Raw genomic sequence first — 13380 nt, forward strand, 5'->3', positions numbered from 1 at the left:
AACGGATAAGGAGTGCAACCACCATAGGTGTGACTGGATTCATGCACTGCTTTATATTTAGGTATATCCAAACAGCAAATACAAAGTTTATAAAAAGTTCAAATCAAGCAGCACAGGCTATAATGCAGTATGCAACATTTTCTAATGTCTCTCCACTGCTTGCTAGGCTTCACGGACTTCCAGTTTGTAAAGAGGATTGCCTTCAAAACATTGGGCTTCATTCAAAAGTGTATACATGGATCAGCCTCTGCCTTTTTGAAAAAGTGCATCACATTTCATACTACTCAACAACTGTGCTACTCTCCAACACAAATACTTTACACAATTATTATTGTAAAAGAACTTTACTAGATGGAAGGTCCTTTTGTGCTTATTACTAAGGAATGGAATCAGAAACGACCTTCTCTTAGATGAATTTCTTCACTCTCAATGTTTAGGAAAAGACTAAAAACTGTACTTTTTGCACTTAATGGTAGTGCATGAACTTTCCCATTAATAATAGTGTTCGAGCTTTAGCGCTAGCAGAGCTTTGGGGATGAGAATGCACGATAAAATCAACTAGCATAACATAACAAAAGTAGAACAACATAATAACAGTAGTGATGCGTGGCCTAGACCTCCCTCCTATCCAGTGCTAGTGGTCTCCTGAACTAAGGTATTCATGGTACTCCATGGTCTTCAAAGCTAACTACTCTCCCCGCCAGCACTCCGAAGCACCGACCAGGGTGCCTGTGTGTGTATCAGCGCAACTCTGAGCACGAGTTCCATTAACCCTGACTCAGGGAAATATTCCCAATTACATGAGTACATAAACAAACTTATACAGCATAAATCCAGCTCTGGATAGGAGTTTGCGACCCAGGAAACGTCACGTCAATGACCTTCCTAACTTGTGACAATCAAAAGTTAAATTTAAGGCACATTTTCCCAAGAACGGAAATAGATCCAAACACTATAGATCAGTGGTTCCTAAGTCTTTTAGAATCATGACCAAGTTTTAGAATGACAAATTTTCACGACCCACCTAGCTCGAATGGATGAGGCTGGCAATTTTTTTTAGTGTAACTAAAGCATTGTGTATATGAGGCACTGTTATTTGCAGACATCAATTTTTCAATGAAATGGCCACTAAATGTGCACAGGAATAACATTTTATTGATAAAACTGCATAGCACACAAATGATAATGTGTGGAAATCGGGTTTCAATTACTATTTATCATTTGGGCACCACCAAGTAAAGTGCCTGGATTTGTTTTATTCCTATTAAAATCTTTGTTTCCATCACACTTCAGAATTACAAAATATGTGCTTTGTTTTTGCTTTCCAAACTGCTGAATGTGTTCAATTCATTTACAGCTATTTTTTGAGTGTTACAAAAAAATGACATCCCACAGCCTTTACTTTCACACACCTGTACCCAGCAAAATGGTCACATAGTTCACTTTAGTTTTCTTTCTCTGACTGCAAAGTGAGAGGAGTTTTTAAACCCCAATCCCCAAGTTAAAAATGCAGCAATTTGTCAGAAGATGTAGCCTGATATTTCACCTCTGTTTTTGAAGTGCAGCAAATGTGACAAGATAAATACAGAATTTAAAAGCATCTTTATTTATAGCTTGGACTTTTGCAACCTACCAAAAATCAGTTATGACTCACAGTTTGGAAAACAGTGCTATAGATGTTACAGTTCAATACTTAAAACGATAGCATTACCTGTTAGATGTTCAATTGAATTGTGAGTTCTTTGAAGACCAGAACCAATGTAATTTGGATTCCATCTGCAGCAGCTACCTGTGCGTAGCAGCCAGATGAAGTCAGAAAACAGTCTTCCTTGCTCAGCCTGCACACATACACACACATGGGTAACTTGTGCAGTGACTCTTACCCCAGCAGCGCAGCAGTGGGCCATCATTTAAAATATGGGCACTTGGCATTACAGCATAAATCTCTTTTAGCACAGATCTTACAGTGAGTGAGACTCTATTAGAGTGAGTGACTCACAGCTGAGGATCAGAAAACGACACCCAAAAATGAAAAGATGCGGGTTTTCATGCTTTCTTATAATGTTCAAGCCGCTTGATGAACACTTTTCATTTCCATTCTTTCAAACCCACAAACATAAACTTAATACTGGTGGGTCTATTTACCCTTCTTTGCCAAAACAGAAGGTAGAACCCTGTAGTAGTCATAAGGTTAATGCTGAGGAGCAATACCGCCTGATTTAGCATAGTGCACAAATAACAAGAAATAATAGTGTTGCTGCAGTTTTTAATCAAAACTATGTGGTGTTACAACCCCTCTTCCCACTGATCACAAGAAGACTTGGATTTTCCAAGGCATGATGCAGTATTGCAGTTTTTGGGCATAACAAAAACTGAGAGGAAATAAGGAACTAAATCTGAGACCCATTACCAAGTCCTAGGTTCAATAGGTAATGATAAATTTGGACAAATATCCAATTCTTAACAAAAGAGGTAATTTGAAATGTTTACAGCTTTTTGGGGGGTGATGGAAACTAATGAAAAAAGAACGAGCAAAGAAGTCTTCTTTTTCGACTGTGACACAAAAAGCAGAGGAAGTATTGGTGGTGAATGGAAAACAGGTAAAGAAAAGTACCAAGTGATGGAGGAAAACGGAGAAAAGAAACACTGCAGGTGCTGTGAAAAGGATGACCCTTGGACTAAAACCAGTGGCTGAGGAAAAGAGGAGGGGAGGCAAAAAAATGAAAAATAGTTGGGGAAAGGCGGGGGCATTTAGGACCCCACAAAAGAAGCCAACAGAAGACAAGCATTGGCATAGCCAATGGGTCTCGCCTTTGGGACCTTATAAGTGTTTAGCTAGAGATATTGACTTTACCTATGTCTTTAAGCAGTGCTGAACTGAAGTCTGCAGCATGCTGAAAAGTTATAATAAAGAAGTGTCAGAATCATTTTTGTTACCTTATATATGACCAAGAAAGCATTATGTACAACTGAACAACCATATTTAAAAAGTATTAACAATAAGTAATGTCTTGAGTTTTTTTGTCCTTTTAATACTGGCAACTTATTTCTGCCTGTCCCAATGTTTGCTTGTTAAGGTTTTTTTTGTTGTGGGGGCATCAATAGGAGGAGGGTGAAGGTTGGGAAATAGTACCTGTATAACAGTCAGTGAGAGAGTCAGTCAGTCAGTGAGAGAGTTTGTTAGTCAGTCAGTGAGAGAGAGAGTGAGAGAGTCAGTCAGTGAGAGAGAAAGAGTCAGTCAGTGAGAGAGAGAGAAAGAGTCAGTCAGTGAGAGAGAAAGTCAGTCAGTGAGAGAGAAAGAGTCAGTCAGTGAGAGAAAGAGTCAGTCAGTGAGAGAAAGAGTCAGTCAGTGAGAGAGAGAGAGAGAGAGAGAGAGAGAGAGAGAAAGAGAGAGAGAGAGAGTCAGTCAGTGAGAGAGAGAGTCAGTGAGGGAGAGTCAGTCAGTGAGAGAGTCAGTCAGTCAGTGAGAGAGAGAGAGAGAGTGAATCAGTGAGAGAGTGAGTCAGTCAGTGAGAGAGTGAGTCAGTCAGTCAGTCAGAGAGAGCGAGTCAGTCAGTCAGTGAGAGAGAGTCAGGCCGTGAGAGAGAGAGTGAGTCAGTCCGTGAGAGAGTCAGTCCGTGAGAGAGAGAGAGTGAGTCAGTCAGTGAGAGAGAGTCAGTCAGTGAGTGAGAGTCAGTCAGTGAGTGAGAGAGTGAGAATCAGTGAGTGAGTGAGAGTCAGTCAGTAAGTGAGAGAGTGAGTCAGTCAGTGAGTGAGAGAAAGAGTCAGTCAGTGAGTGAGAGAAAGAGTCAGTCAGTGAGAGAAAGAGTCAGTCAGTGAGAGAGAGAGAGTGAGAGTCAGTGAGAGATAGAGAGTCAGTGAGAGAGAGAGTCAGTCAGTGAGAGGGAGAGAGGGAGTCAGTCAGTCAGTGAGAGTCAGTCAGTGAGTGAGAGAGTGAGAGTCAGTCAGAGAGTGAGAGTCAGTCAGTGAGTGAGAGAGTCAGTCAGTGAGTGAGAGAAAGAGTCAGTCAGTGAGAGAAAGAGACAGTCAGTGAGAGAAAGAGTCAGTGAGAGAGTCAGTCAGTGAGAGAAAGTCAGTCAATGAGAGAAAGTCAGTCAGTGAGAGAGAGAGAGAGTCAGTCAGAGAGAGAGAGAGAGAGTGAGTGAGAGTCAGTGAGAGAGAGAGTCAGTCCGTGAGAGAGAGAGATAGAGTGTCAGTCAGTGAGAGAGAGTGTCAGTCAGTGAGAGAGAGAGTGTCAGTCAGTGAGTGAAAGAGTGAGAGTCAGTCAGTGAGTGAGAGAGAGAGTGAGAGTCAGTCAGCGAGTGAGAGTCAGTGAATGAGAGTCAGTGAGTGAGTGAGAGTCAGTCAGTCAGTGAGAGTCAGTCAGTGAGAGAGTAAAGTGAGGAAGAGTATGAGAGTAAGGAGAGACGAGATCAGCATGACACAAGAAGGTAATGGCAGGCGTGGAGAGGAACATTACTGAGACAGGGTGGAGTGTGAGGAGCAGCAGTGTAGGAGGGACAAGAAAAGACTGTGAAGCAAAATGCGGAGGCAGTGGCGGCTGGCTCTGCTAGGCATCCTCCTTCGTTGTGTTCAGGTCCTCCAAAATTAAAGTCCTGTGCTTTCCAACCTTATCCAGCACCCATTACTTGGACACCATCTACTTCCCTCAACAGTGCTTTCAAAGTTACCCCTTCATCCAGAAACCTTGTGGCTCAAGTGAATTCAAATCATTAACGAAAACGAATCGCTACATAACCAACACAGAGTAACTGCAGGTTGATACGGATTGTTTTAAATTCAAAAAAATCAGTTCTCTCATTCCATTCAAGACGGAGTAACTCATTAGTATTCAGCAGGTTTGACTATAGGAGCATAGCAAGGCAGTGCTTAGCAGTAACGCAAACAATGAAATTGGGACCCATTACCAATTTTGGTAGTGATAAACGGTTGCTAATTGGGATGAAGTGAGTCCCTCACAGCCCTGGATCCCAGTGGAATAGCACCTGCTGAACTATTGCTAGCTACGCCTATGTAGGGGTATTGAAACAGGTTTTCCAATGGGCCTCCCTCAGTTATTTTTGCACCACTCAACAAGGTCCAAAACTTTGCAACCAGAACTTTGTACAATCTATATAGGCATATTCCCACTCCACCATACAGTCACTAATCTGGTTAGCTCTCTGCCAAAAAAGTACCATATAAAATCTCCTGACACTTGTAGCGAAATCAGTAAATGACACAGCAACTAACTACTGCCTAACATACTGTCTACACTCATACCAAGAATTTATGACCAACTAACCAGAACTTTTTCCACCCTAAGCCACCTCCAGGTTCAGATCACTATTAGGCCCTCATCACTGTAACACCCTACCAAAAAACACTCAGACAACCACATCTCTCCAAGAGTTCAAAATGGTACTGAAAGCTTGAAGAACACAAAAGAGTACAGCTCCCTCATATTGAAGTAAATCTGTGTATTACAAGCATATATGCTTAAATAGGTGTAGAAAGGCAAATTCAGTAAATGTATGGCTGTATTAGTCAGTGTTCACCACACTACTGGTACTATTAATATCACAAATGTTGGAGGTACTCTTAGTGATGCCATAGTGTTGCTGGCTTAGCTGGCTTCCCTCTCGGTTTCCTGTTTGCACAGACATGATGTTGATTTTGGTTTCCCCTTGCATAGCTATAGCATCACTATATCCTCTGTAGACTGTTGATGCAGATTCGGATTTGCTAACTTAAGTGACATGGCCTGGGGGAAAGATGGGTTAGTTATGATTGTTTTTTTTGTTTTCAACTTCATGCAACACTTTATATTGTTTTTTTACTTGACTGTAGATATATGTAACCTTGTCTGTTTCAATGCTGTTACTTCCAAGCCAGTCGGTGTTGCATGCAATGTCATATCTTAACAAAATGCAATAACATTTGTGATTAAAAAAAATAACGACGCCAACGAAACAGAGAAAAAAAACCAGTCATCTACATAAACAATCTAATCTAGGTGTTTTATTCCTCCCTTTTTTTTCTTCTTTAAGTACCAGTGACTACTAAAAACATTTTGAAAGTGCGTCAGTGTCTGCACAGTCACTGTGTTTTGCGACAAGTCATTGAAATGAAAGACAGCCCCTACTTCTAAATGTTAATCTTACCTAAGGTGGCCGCTTAGTAAAGAAATGTCATTAGGTTTAACACGAAGGAAATGTCACCGTGTATCCCTGTGCTTATCCAGTAAACACTTATTAAGAACTCCCCCAACAGTGATGCCGAATCCATCCTGGTAATACTTACTTACCTGGACAGGGTATGATTACCGATGATGAAGCATGCTACAAGACCTACGGAGCTCCGATTGTTGAATGCAGACATTTAGACCAGGTTGTCGAATTGCGTGTGATAAGTGCGACAGTCCCCATAACATGTGCCTATAAACGAACGAGACTCAGAGCTTCACTGACCTATATAGCTCCGGAAAATGCAATGAATATGGTGAGGCTGCACATCAGTAGATATAAAGTAATAAATAGAAATATCAGGCGGAATAAAAGGCTCTTCACAAATGCGACTTTGTGTGCACGGTAACAAACAAGGTGGGGGGTTTTGCCACCAGGGTTTTCCTCCACCTACTCAAGTCTCCTTGCGCTGCTGGAAGAAGTGAACACACGCCCTAACACAGGTCCAACTCATTCGCAGAAAAGATGACGAATAAGGCCTCAACTTCCCGCGCACACAGGCTTAGTGTACAGACGAGCTCACTATTACTTTCTGAGGCCTGCCACTCTCCCCTCCCCAACAAATATAACCGAGTAAAAAACACAAGCGGGCATTGAGGAAGAGTCGGAACAGAAGAACGGCGCCAACGTTAACATGCTTTATGCACAAGTACACATACAGGAAGGTACAAAACATGAAGGAACAAACCTGTGCCCAGCTGCAACAAGATAAGAGATGGGAGGATAAGAGAGACAAGCGGCCGTGCGGCCACGAAAGTGATTGCGATGGCGATCAAACATCAGTGCGGCCGCAAAAGTGAAAGCAATCGCGGTCAAGCTACATGCACTGTAGCTCTAGGCTGGCCTGGTAGCACTTTTTGGAGCCCTCTCAAAAAGTCTCGTCAGACCAGCGCATGCACTGGGTCAGGCGAGACCTAAAAAACAAAGAAGGAAAGAGAGAAGAGGAGGAAAGAGAAGGTGGGGCAGGAAGGAGTAACATCATAAAAAAAATTAAGGACAGATGGGTTCAGGCCCTGGAGAAGTGAAGAAAACCAAAAAAGACAGAATAGTGGAGAGGGGGACAAAAGGGGTTGTTACGGTTTTCACTAAGTTTGAATTGAAAACTTTCTGAGTGCCATTTGCTTGGAAATGTTGAAGACTGCTTATGTGAAATGAATACTCAAATTTCGCATTGAATACGTTTCCTTTTCTCTGGGATCATATACAACTGTTCACGGCATGTCTCTAAAAAGTGAGCAAATGGGGGGAAACGTGCAATAATTGGGTTATTGCAAATTTCAGAAAGGAAATACTTCAGACATCCAGCCAATAAGGAAACGGACACAAATATAAGTGCCTACAGGCTACAATTAGGAAAATGATAAAAGCTACCACCACATTAAAAGACTAATAAGTCTCATAGGTTATCAGTAATGTATGCAGCTGTCAAATATGTTCAGAAAATTTCAATAAAAATGGGGAGGCTCGTTAGCTGCTGCAATGCCTATGTTAAAATTCAATGGGCACCCTGCCACTGATACTGCATACTGCTAGTTAGTCTGCAACATAATATACAGGTCAAAATGATGTATATTTTGGTGGTCATCATACCTCGGTTTACTAGTAATAGCTGCTCAATTGTCTTTACAGAACCAGTAATAGCTTCTTATTGTCATTCTAGTCACTACGAAATACAATACTTCATTTAATATGTGGTTCCAAATTTACATAATTAGAAGAGATATAACTTCAGGCATGTGTTTCTTTAAGATTGCAACGGCGCCTTAACACAGCGGTGCCTAGTGGGTTTAGCACCTATTCTGAACCTAACGGGTCATAGGTCGGAATCCATGCGGCACCTTTTATTCTTCGACGGTCTATATAATAAAACTGACGGGCTATAACAGGAAAAAATATTACAGCACCAAAAGACATGCAATATGCAGCAACAACACCAGACAATCCTATCCCCCCTCCCTGTACCACCAGCTGTCCATGTCCATCAATTGTACATCCAACACAGAAGCCTTGGTTTAAATGATGTTATGTTAACTGAGAGATGATGGCATGTAGGGTGTATGTAACGTATCGGTGGCCTGGTATAGATGGCAGTTGGAAGCAGAGGTTAGAGTGAAAGTTTGCCTCTTCTTAGTAGGGTGTATTAATTCAATTGTATGTCATCTGTAAATATGCTTATACCATAGCCGGATGCTACTCTGCTAAGATACATTATACGCCTCTCACTACATGGATGGATGAACTAGTACATAACACCATATTAATGCATAAGCTTTCATAATGGGGTATTTCACATGACAATTGGACAATGAGAGCTGAATACAGTGTGCAGAAGTATCAGGTAGAAATAATTGTATATGGTGCATGGGACCCCTTTGCGAATTACAGTGTAGGGAGTTTATGTGTTAGACTTGGGGGAGCACATAGAACTGACTTTGCTGTGGTTTCTTTACAACTATATGATATAAATCTCAACGTCACAACATTGTTAAATCTACATGGGCACAATCCTCCTCCTCTCTGTGTCTTCCCAAAGCAGACACCTTTAGTTTACACAGCCTCCCTTTCTATGTACATTACATCTTCCTTAATTCTCAAGTACCTCGGCAACGTTTAAGTCCTATATTGGAATCATTTGCACCTGCATAAAGGGTAGCAGAGGAAACGTATAGTTTCATTACTGTCATTTTTCACCAACGAAGAATGATTCTCCATCGCTATGCAGCACTGCAGCGATTAGAGTTTTGATGCCACTGCTTTCATATTACACCACAAATTGATACATAAAACATAAGCCAGTAAGAGTAAAAACACAAAATTGTTTGGATAATTAAAAAATAATATAGATTTCATAAACTGTAAAATCTTAATTTCTACTTCTTCAGTATACAATAACGTTAACATATTAGAATAAAACCAAACATTGTTTGTTAAATACAAATACTGCCTTTCGGTTTAAATGTAGAATAAAAAAGCTAAATATGTTGATAATGGTCTGCATCGGCGCTTCCTACTTTCATCAAGCGACCTGGCTGATACATTAGATCCACAAAGTATGCTTCAGGAGGACGAAGAACTACTGTCATACCAGGGGCAGACTCCTCTTGCAATTTAACTTCATTCCATGCTCTGTTGTAGTCTCCACGGATGAGGTAGGAAGCAATACCAATTCTATCTGCTAAAACCTTGAAAAGTAAAGCTCGGTGGCAGAAGATGCCCTTAGTGATGGCCCCAATCGGGATTATATTGGATTTCAATTTAAATTTTAACTCACTAATGTGAAGTTCCCATGGATATTCGTGTAATTTGTCCTTTTCAATTGGACCACCCATCTTATTTGCAACAAACTGTGCCAGCAGCACAACCTGATCCCTGGTATTAAGATGTTCCAGAACAGTTTTAGTAACCTCACCAATATAACTAAATAAAATTAAGTCAAAAGGGGGAAGCCATTGTTTCTTTTCGATAATGGTTTCCTGCAACGCGTGCTCCTCTTCTTCTTTTGCTTTGTCCTCTTCTTTTTTTGTTTTCCCTTTCCCTTTGCCTGCTTTTTCTTTAATGCTGCTTCTACTAAGTGAAGATGGAGAACGTCCAGATACAGGGTCTTGCTTATCCTCCGCTGGAGATGGCCCCCTGATACCTGGCTTTTCCTTCACTGTTCTGCTGCCTGAAGCTGGCGACCGTACAGTGCTGTGATCTGCTTTTTCTTCTGAAGCCGGGGTATGGGGTCGCCCATGGTCAGTAGCGCTGGCATTCACTAAGAGTACTGCCCGGTGATCGTTGACTTCTTGCTTACTCAATTCTTCCAATGACAGGAGCTTTGCTTCAGGCTTTATGCGACCACAGTCATAAAACCCGTCATTAGTAATGTTGCTTGAGGATAAGTAGCCTTTGTGGCTGTATTTCAGGGGCAAAAAGTTATCAAACAGTTTGCTCTGAGCTCCTTCACTGAAATTATTTCTGCGGCTCACTGACAGGTTGATTTCTTGAAGAATGTCTAAGGCTCCTAGGTTGTACAACTCTACTGCAGTCAATTCATCACTTGCACAGACCATGACTGCCCAGCATGCATTTCGCCTGACATCATGATATTTAGATTGAAGTAAGTGCACTAGGGGGCCCAGCCCACCGGCAATTCTTAACTCAGCTCTTGCCTCTGCATCACATGCAAGTGCAGCAACAACTAGGGCTGCCTTACTCAGCACTATACTATTGGTGGACTGAAGAGGTTTGACAATAGCCTGCATTATCCCATGACCTTGCATACTGACGCGCAAAATTTCTTGGGAGGACATGTTTATGAGGACAGTTCCACAGTGGGCAACAGCGACGTCTTGGTCATCCGACAACAGTTTAACCAAGGGTTCTAGCCCGCCAGCCTCCATAACAGCAGTTGCGTTGCTGGGATTGTTGATGGTCAGGTTAGCCAGCGCTTGGACTGCTGATTCCCTAACGGCTCCATTCTCACTACCCAACAAGTGAACTATCAGGGGTATCCCGTCCTTTTGGAAAAAGATTTTACTGGCCACATTGGCACACATGGCAGAAATGGCCTGGCAAGCAGCAACTCTCACGTCGTCGTTCTCACTTCCCAAAAGAGTAACAAGAGTTTTTTCTGCTTCTAGGTCACTCAGCATGTTTCTGTTTTCACTATTCTGAGCTGCTTTGCCAAGTGCCTTGGCCGCGTTTGCCTGCACTTCAGGGATGGTTGAGGTTTCCATGAACGCCAGCAGTCTCTTCAGCCCTCCTGTTTGCTGTAGCAACTGCATGGTTTCATTGTCGTCCAGACAATGCGTTATCACCGCAAGAGCCTCCACGTGCAGATCGTTTAAATCGTTCGTTTCCAAGATCTGCAGGATTTGCGGTAGAGCTTGACTTTGTTTCAGAACTGACCTTGCTTCTACATCATTGCTTAAAGTGGCCAGTGTTTTTAGTGCCAGTACCTGGATTACCGGGTATTCCGACTTTAGGAGTTCCAGTAAAGGAGGAATTCCCTGCAGTTGACATAGTGCAGCACGGCTCTGGAAGTCCTGCACGAGCTGGTAGATGCATTCAACAGAGTTCTTTTGAACATCGGGGTCGGGGCTGCCTAGCAGGCGGACTAGCGGTTCGAGGCCATTGTGCTCCAGGATTTTGGCTTTGCTGGTGAAATCAACCGACAAGAAAGCGAGGCACAGGCTTGCAAACTCGTGGATGACTGTCTCCTCTTCTGGTGCCAGACGGGCGATGAGGGCTGGGAAGACCTCCAAGGCGCGCAGGCGCTGGCTGGCGTCAGGGTGTTCTGCCAGGATCCCCAGGGCCGTAGTGGCGTTGCGCCGCACGATCTTGTCCTCGTGAGAGGTGAGGTTAAGCAGAGGCGTGAGAGCTCCCAGGTCCAACAGCAGAAGTTTATTCTCGTCCCCCTTCTTGGCGAATTTATACAGCGATTCGCAGGCTTTACCTAGGATTTCTTGCTCGGGAGACTGAAGCATTAACACCACTGTGGGCACCTGTTTACTTTCGATAGCCAATGGATCGAAGACATCCTTGGGTGGGGGCTCGGGTTCCTTCTTCACCTTTTTCCCCATGACGCCGTTGAGCTGGTGCGCCGTTCACACTTGCCTTCTCTCTACCCTGATTCCTCTTGCCTACTATCCGGCTTTCTTTCGCTCAACTCAGCCGCAGCTGACAGCTGCACGTTGCTGTTTGGTGGGTTGCTAGGAGACGACATCCTGATCTCGCACGTTCCTAGTAGTTGCGGTGTCCGACTTCCGGTTTTGAAATCATGGATTAAAGCGCATGCGTCCAGTTGTTGCGCTCTAATCGCAGTTTTCCTTAGGGACAGAAGGAAAAGTTAGAAGACAGATTGCTCGATCCTGGTAAATGTCACTTGTTTCATTAATGTTTACTTTTGGGTTTTGTAAATAAAAGCACTTTCTGGAATCATTACATTAAAATCTTAATATTAATTTATCATGTTTGAGAAAAAAGTATTTATTGGTTTTGAATGTAAATAATGTAACTAAATGCCTTTTTTGTCTTTATCCCACAGAGAACATATTCATTCAAGAATATATTTAGGGTGAAAACTCGTATGAAATAACACTGCACATGAACGCAAAGCACACCTGGTCAGTACTTTATATACTTGACTTTATGTCAATACGAATAAAACAAGTGGGAAAATCAACAAAATCATCGCACATTTTTTCCCACTGAAAGGTAAACTTAAAGCAACAAATACACGGCCATATCATATACAAAGTACAAAAGTGAGTTTCCAAAGTAAAGAGAGGCAGAATTGACACATTCAAAAAGATTGCAGAGGAGTTTGCACAAAATCCTATTCAAGTATCAACTCCTGGTCTCGTTAGAATGTTAACATTTAACAGATTATAGGAAAAACCTGACAATCCTAACCACCTTCTACATCGATGTCCATTTCTCTTTAAATCGGGTTATGTATGAGGAAATGATGATTCGTATAGGCTCAACGTGTTGAATGTATAGAAGTGCAGGAACTGTGAGGGGCAAGGTTCTAGCTAGGATATATTAAAGTTAGGTGCTTTGTGGTAGTTAAGGAGCGGGCCAACGACGTGGGCTTTTTATGGAATGTACGTTTTTTATAGTTGTGCTCCTTTTTTTGTGACCTTTGTCGTGTCGTGTTACCCCCCAATAACGACCGACACCGTGGCCTTAGTCAGCAGAGCTTTATTCCAATACCTTTTACCTTGCCGTCCCTACTCTAACTGCCGCCTCTGACGTCGCTCCTCCTTTTCCTCTCCCCACCCGGATATTCCGCCTCCTCAACCACTAGACTGCACACACAACTGTACATCTCCCCCTTTGTTAACAAAACAATGAACACAAGTTTATATCTCTTCAATTAACCGTTTAGGCCGTTGAATTGTTTGTCGCGGTCTGAGAGACCGGCCTTCAGCCACAGTTCTGGAGCTGCCTCCATCATCCCATTCCTGATTTGTAGTATTCTCAGCTCGTTCTTCGGAGCGCTCAGTTCTCGGCGTCGTTGGCCCCGACGCAAGTGCTTCCTGCAGGGCAGGACTGCATTTTTGGAAGTGAGACATGTTCCGAGTGATGCGCCTGTTTTCTGACTCCGCAGTCAGCAAGGTACCCTTTTGTCGAGTGACTGTCAAGGGTTCCGCTCTAAACCTGCAATCTG

At 42.7% G+C, this 13380-nt stretch overlaps 1 protein-coding gene across 1 annotated transcript; it reads right to left on the bottom strand.

The window, feature by feature from the left end:
- Positions 1–1206: 1206 nt before the first annotated feature.
- On the bottom strand, positions 1207–11897 carry ARMC3 (armadillo repeat containing 3). Its single transcript, XM_085629903.1, has one exon. The coding sequence runs from the start codon at positions 11786–11788 to the stop codon at positions 9197–9199; it is 2592 nt and encodes an 863-aa protein (XP_085486029.1). The 5' UTR covers positions 11789–11897; the 3' UTR covers positions 1207–9196.
- Between the last annotated feature and the right edge of the window lie 1483 nt (positions 11898–13380).

The sequence above is a fragment of the Triturus cristatus genome, chromosome 2_1 (assembly GCF_964204655.1).
Source record: "Triturus cristatus chromosome 2_1, aTriCri1.1, whole genome shotgun sequence".
NCBI classification, from domain to species: domain Eukaryota; kingdom Metazoa; phylum Chordata; class Amphibia; order Caudata; family Salamandridae; genus Triturus; species Triturus cristatus.

What these genes read in the sequence shown, in the direction of transcription:
- ARMC3 (XM_085629903.1), bottom strand. Translation starts at nt 11,788, where the DNA reads ATGGGGAAAAAGGTGAAGAAGGAACCCGAGCCCCCACCCAAGGATGTC.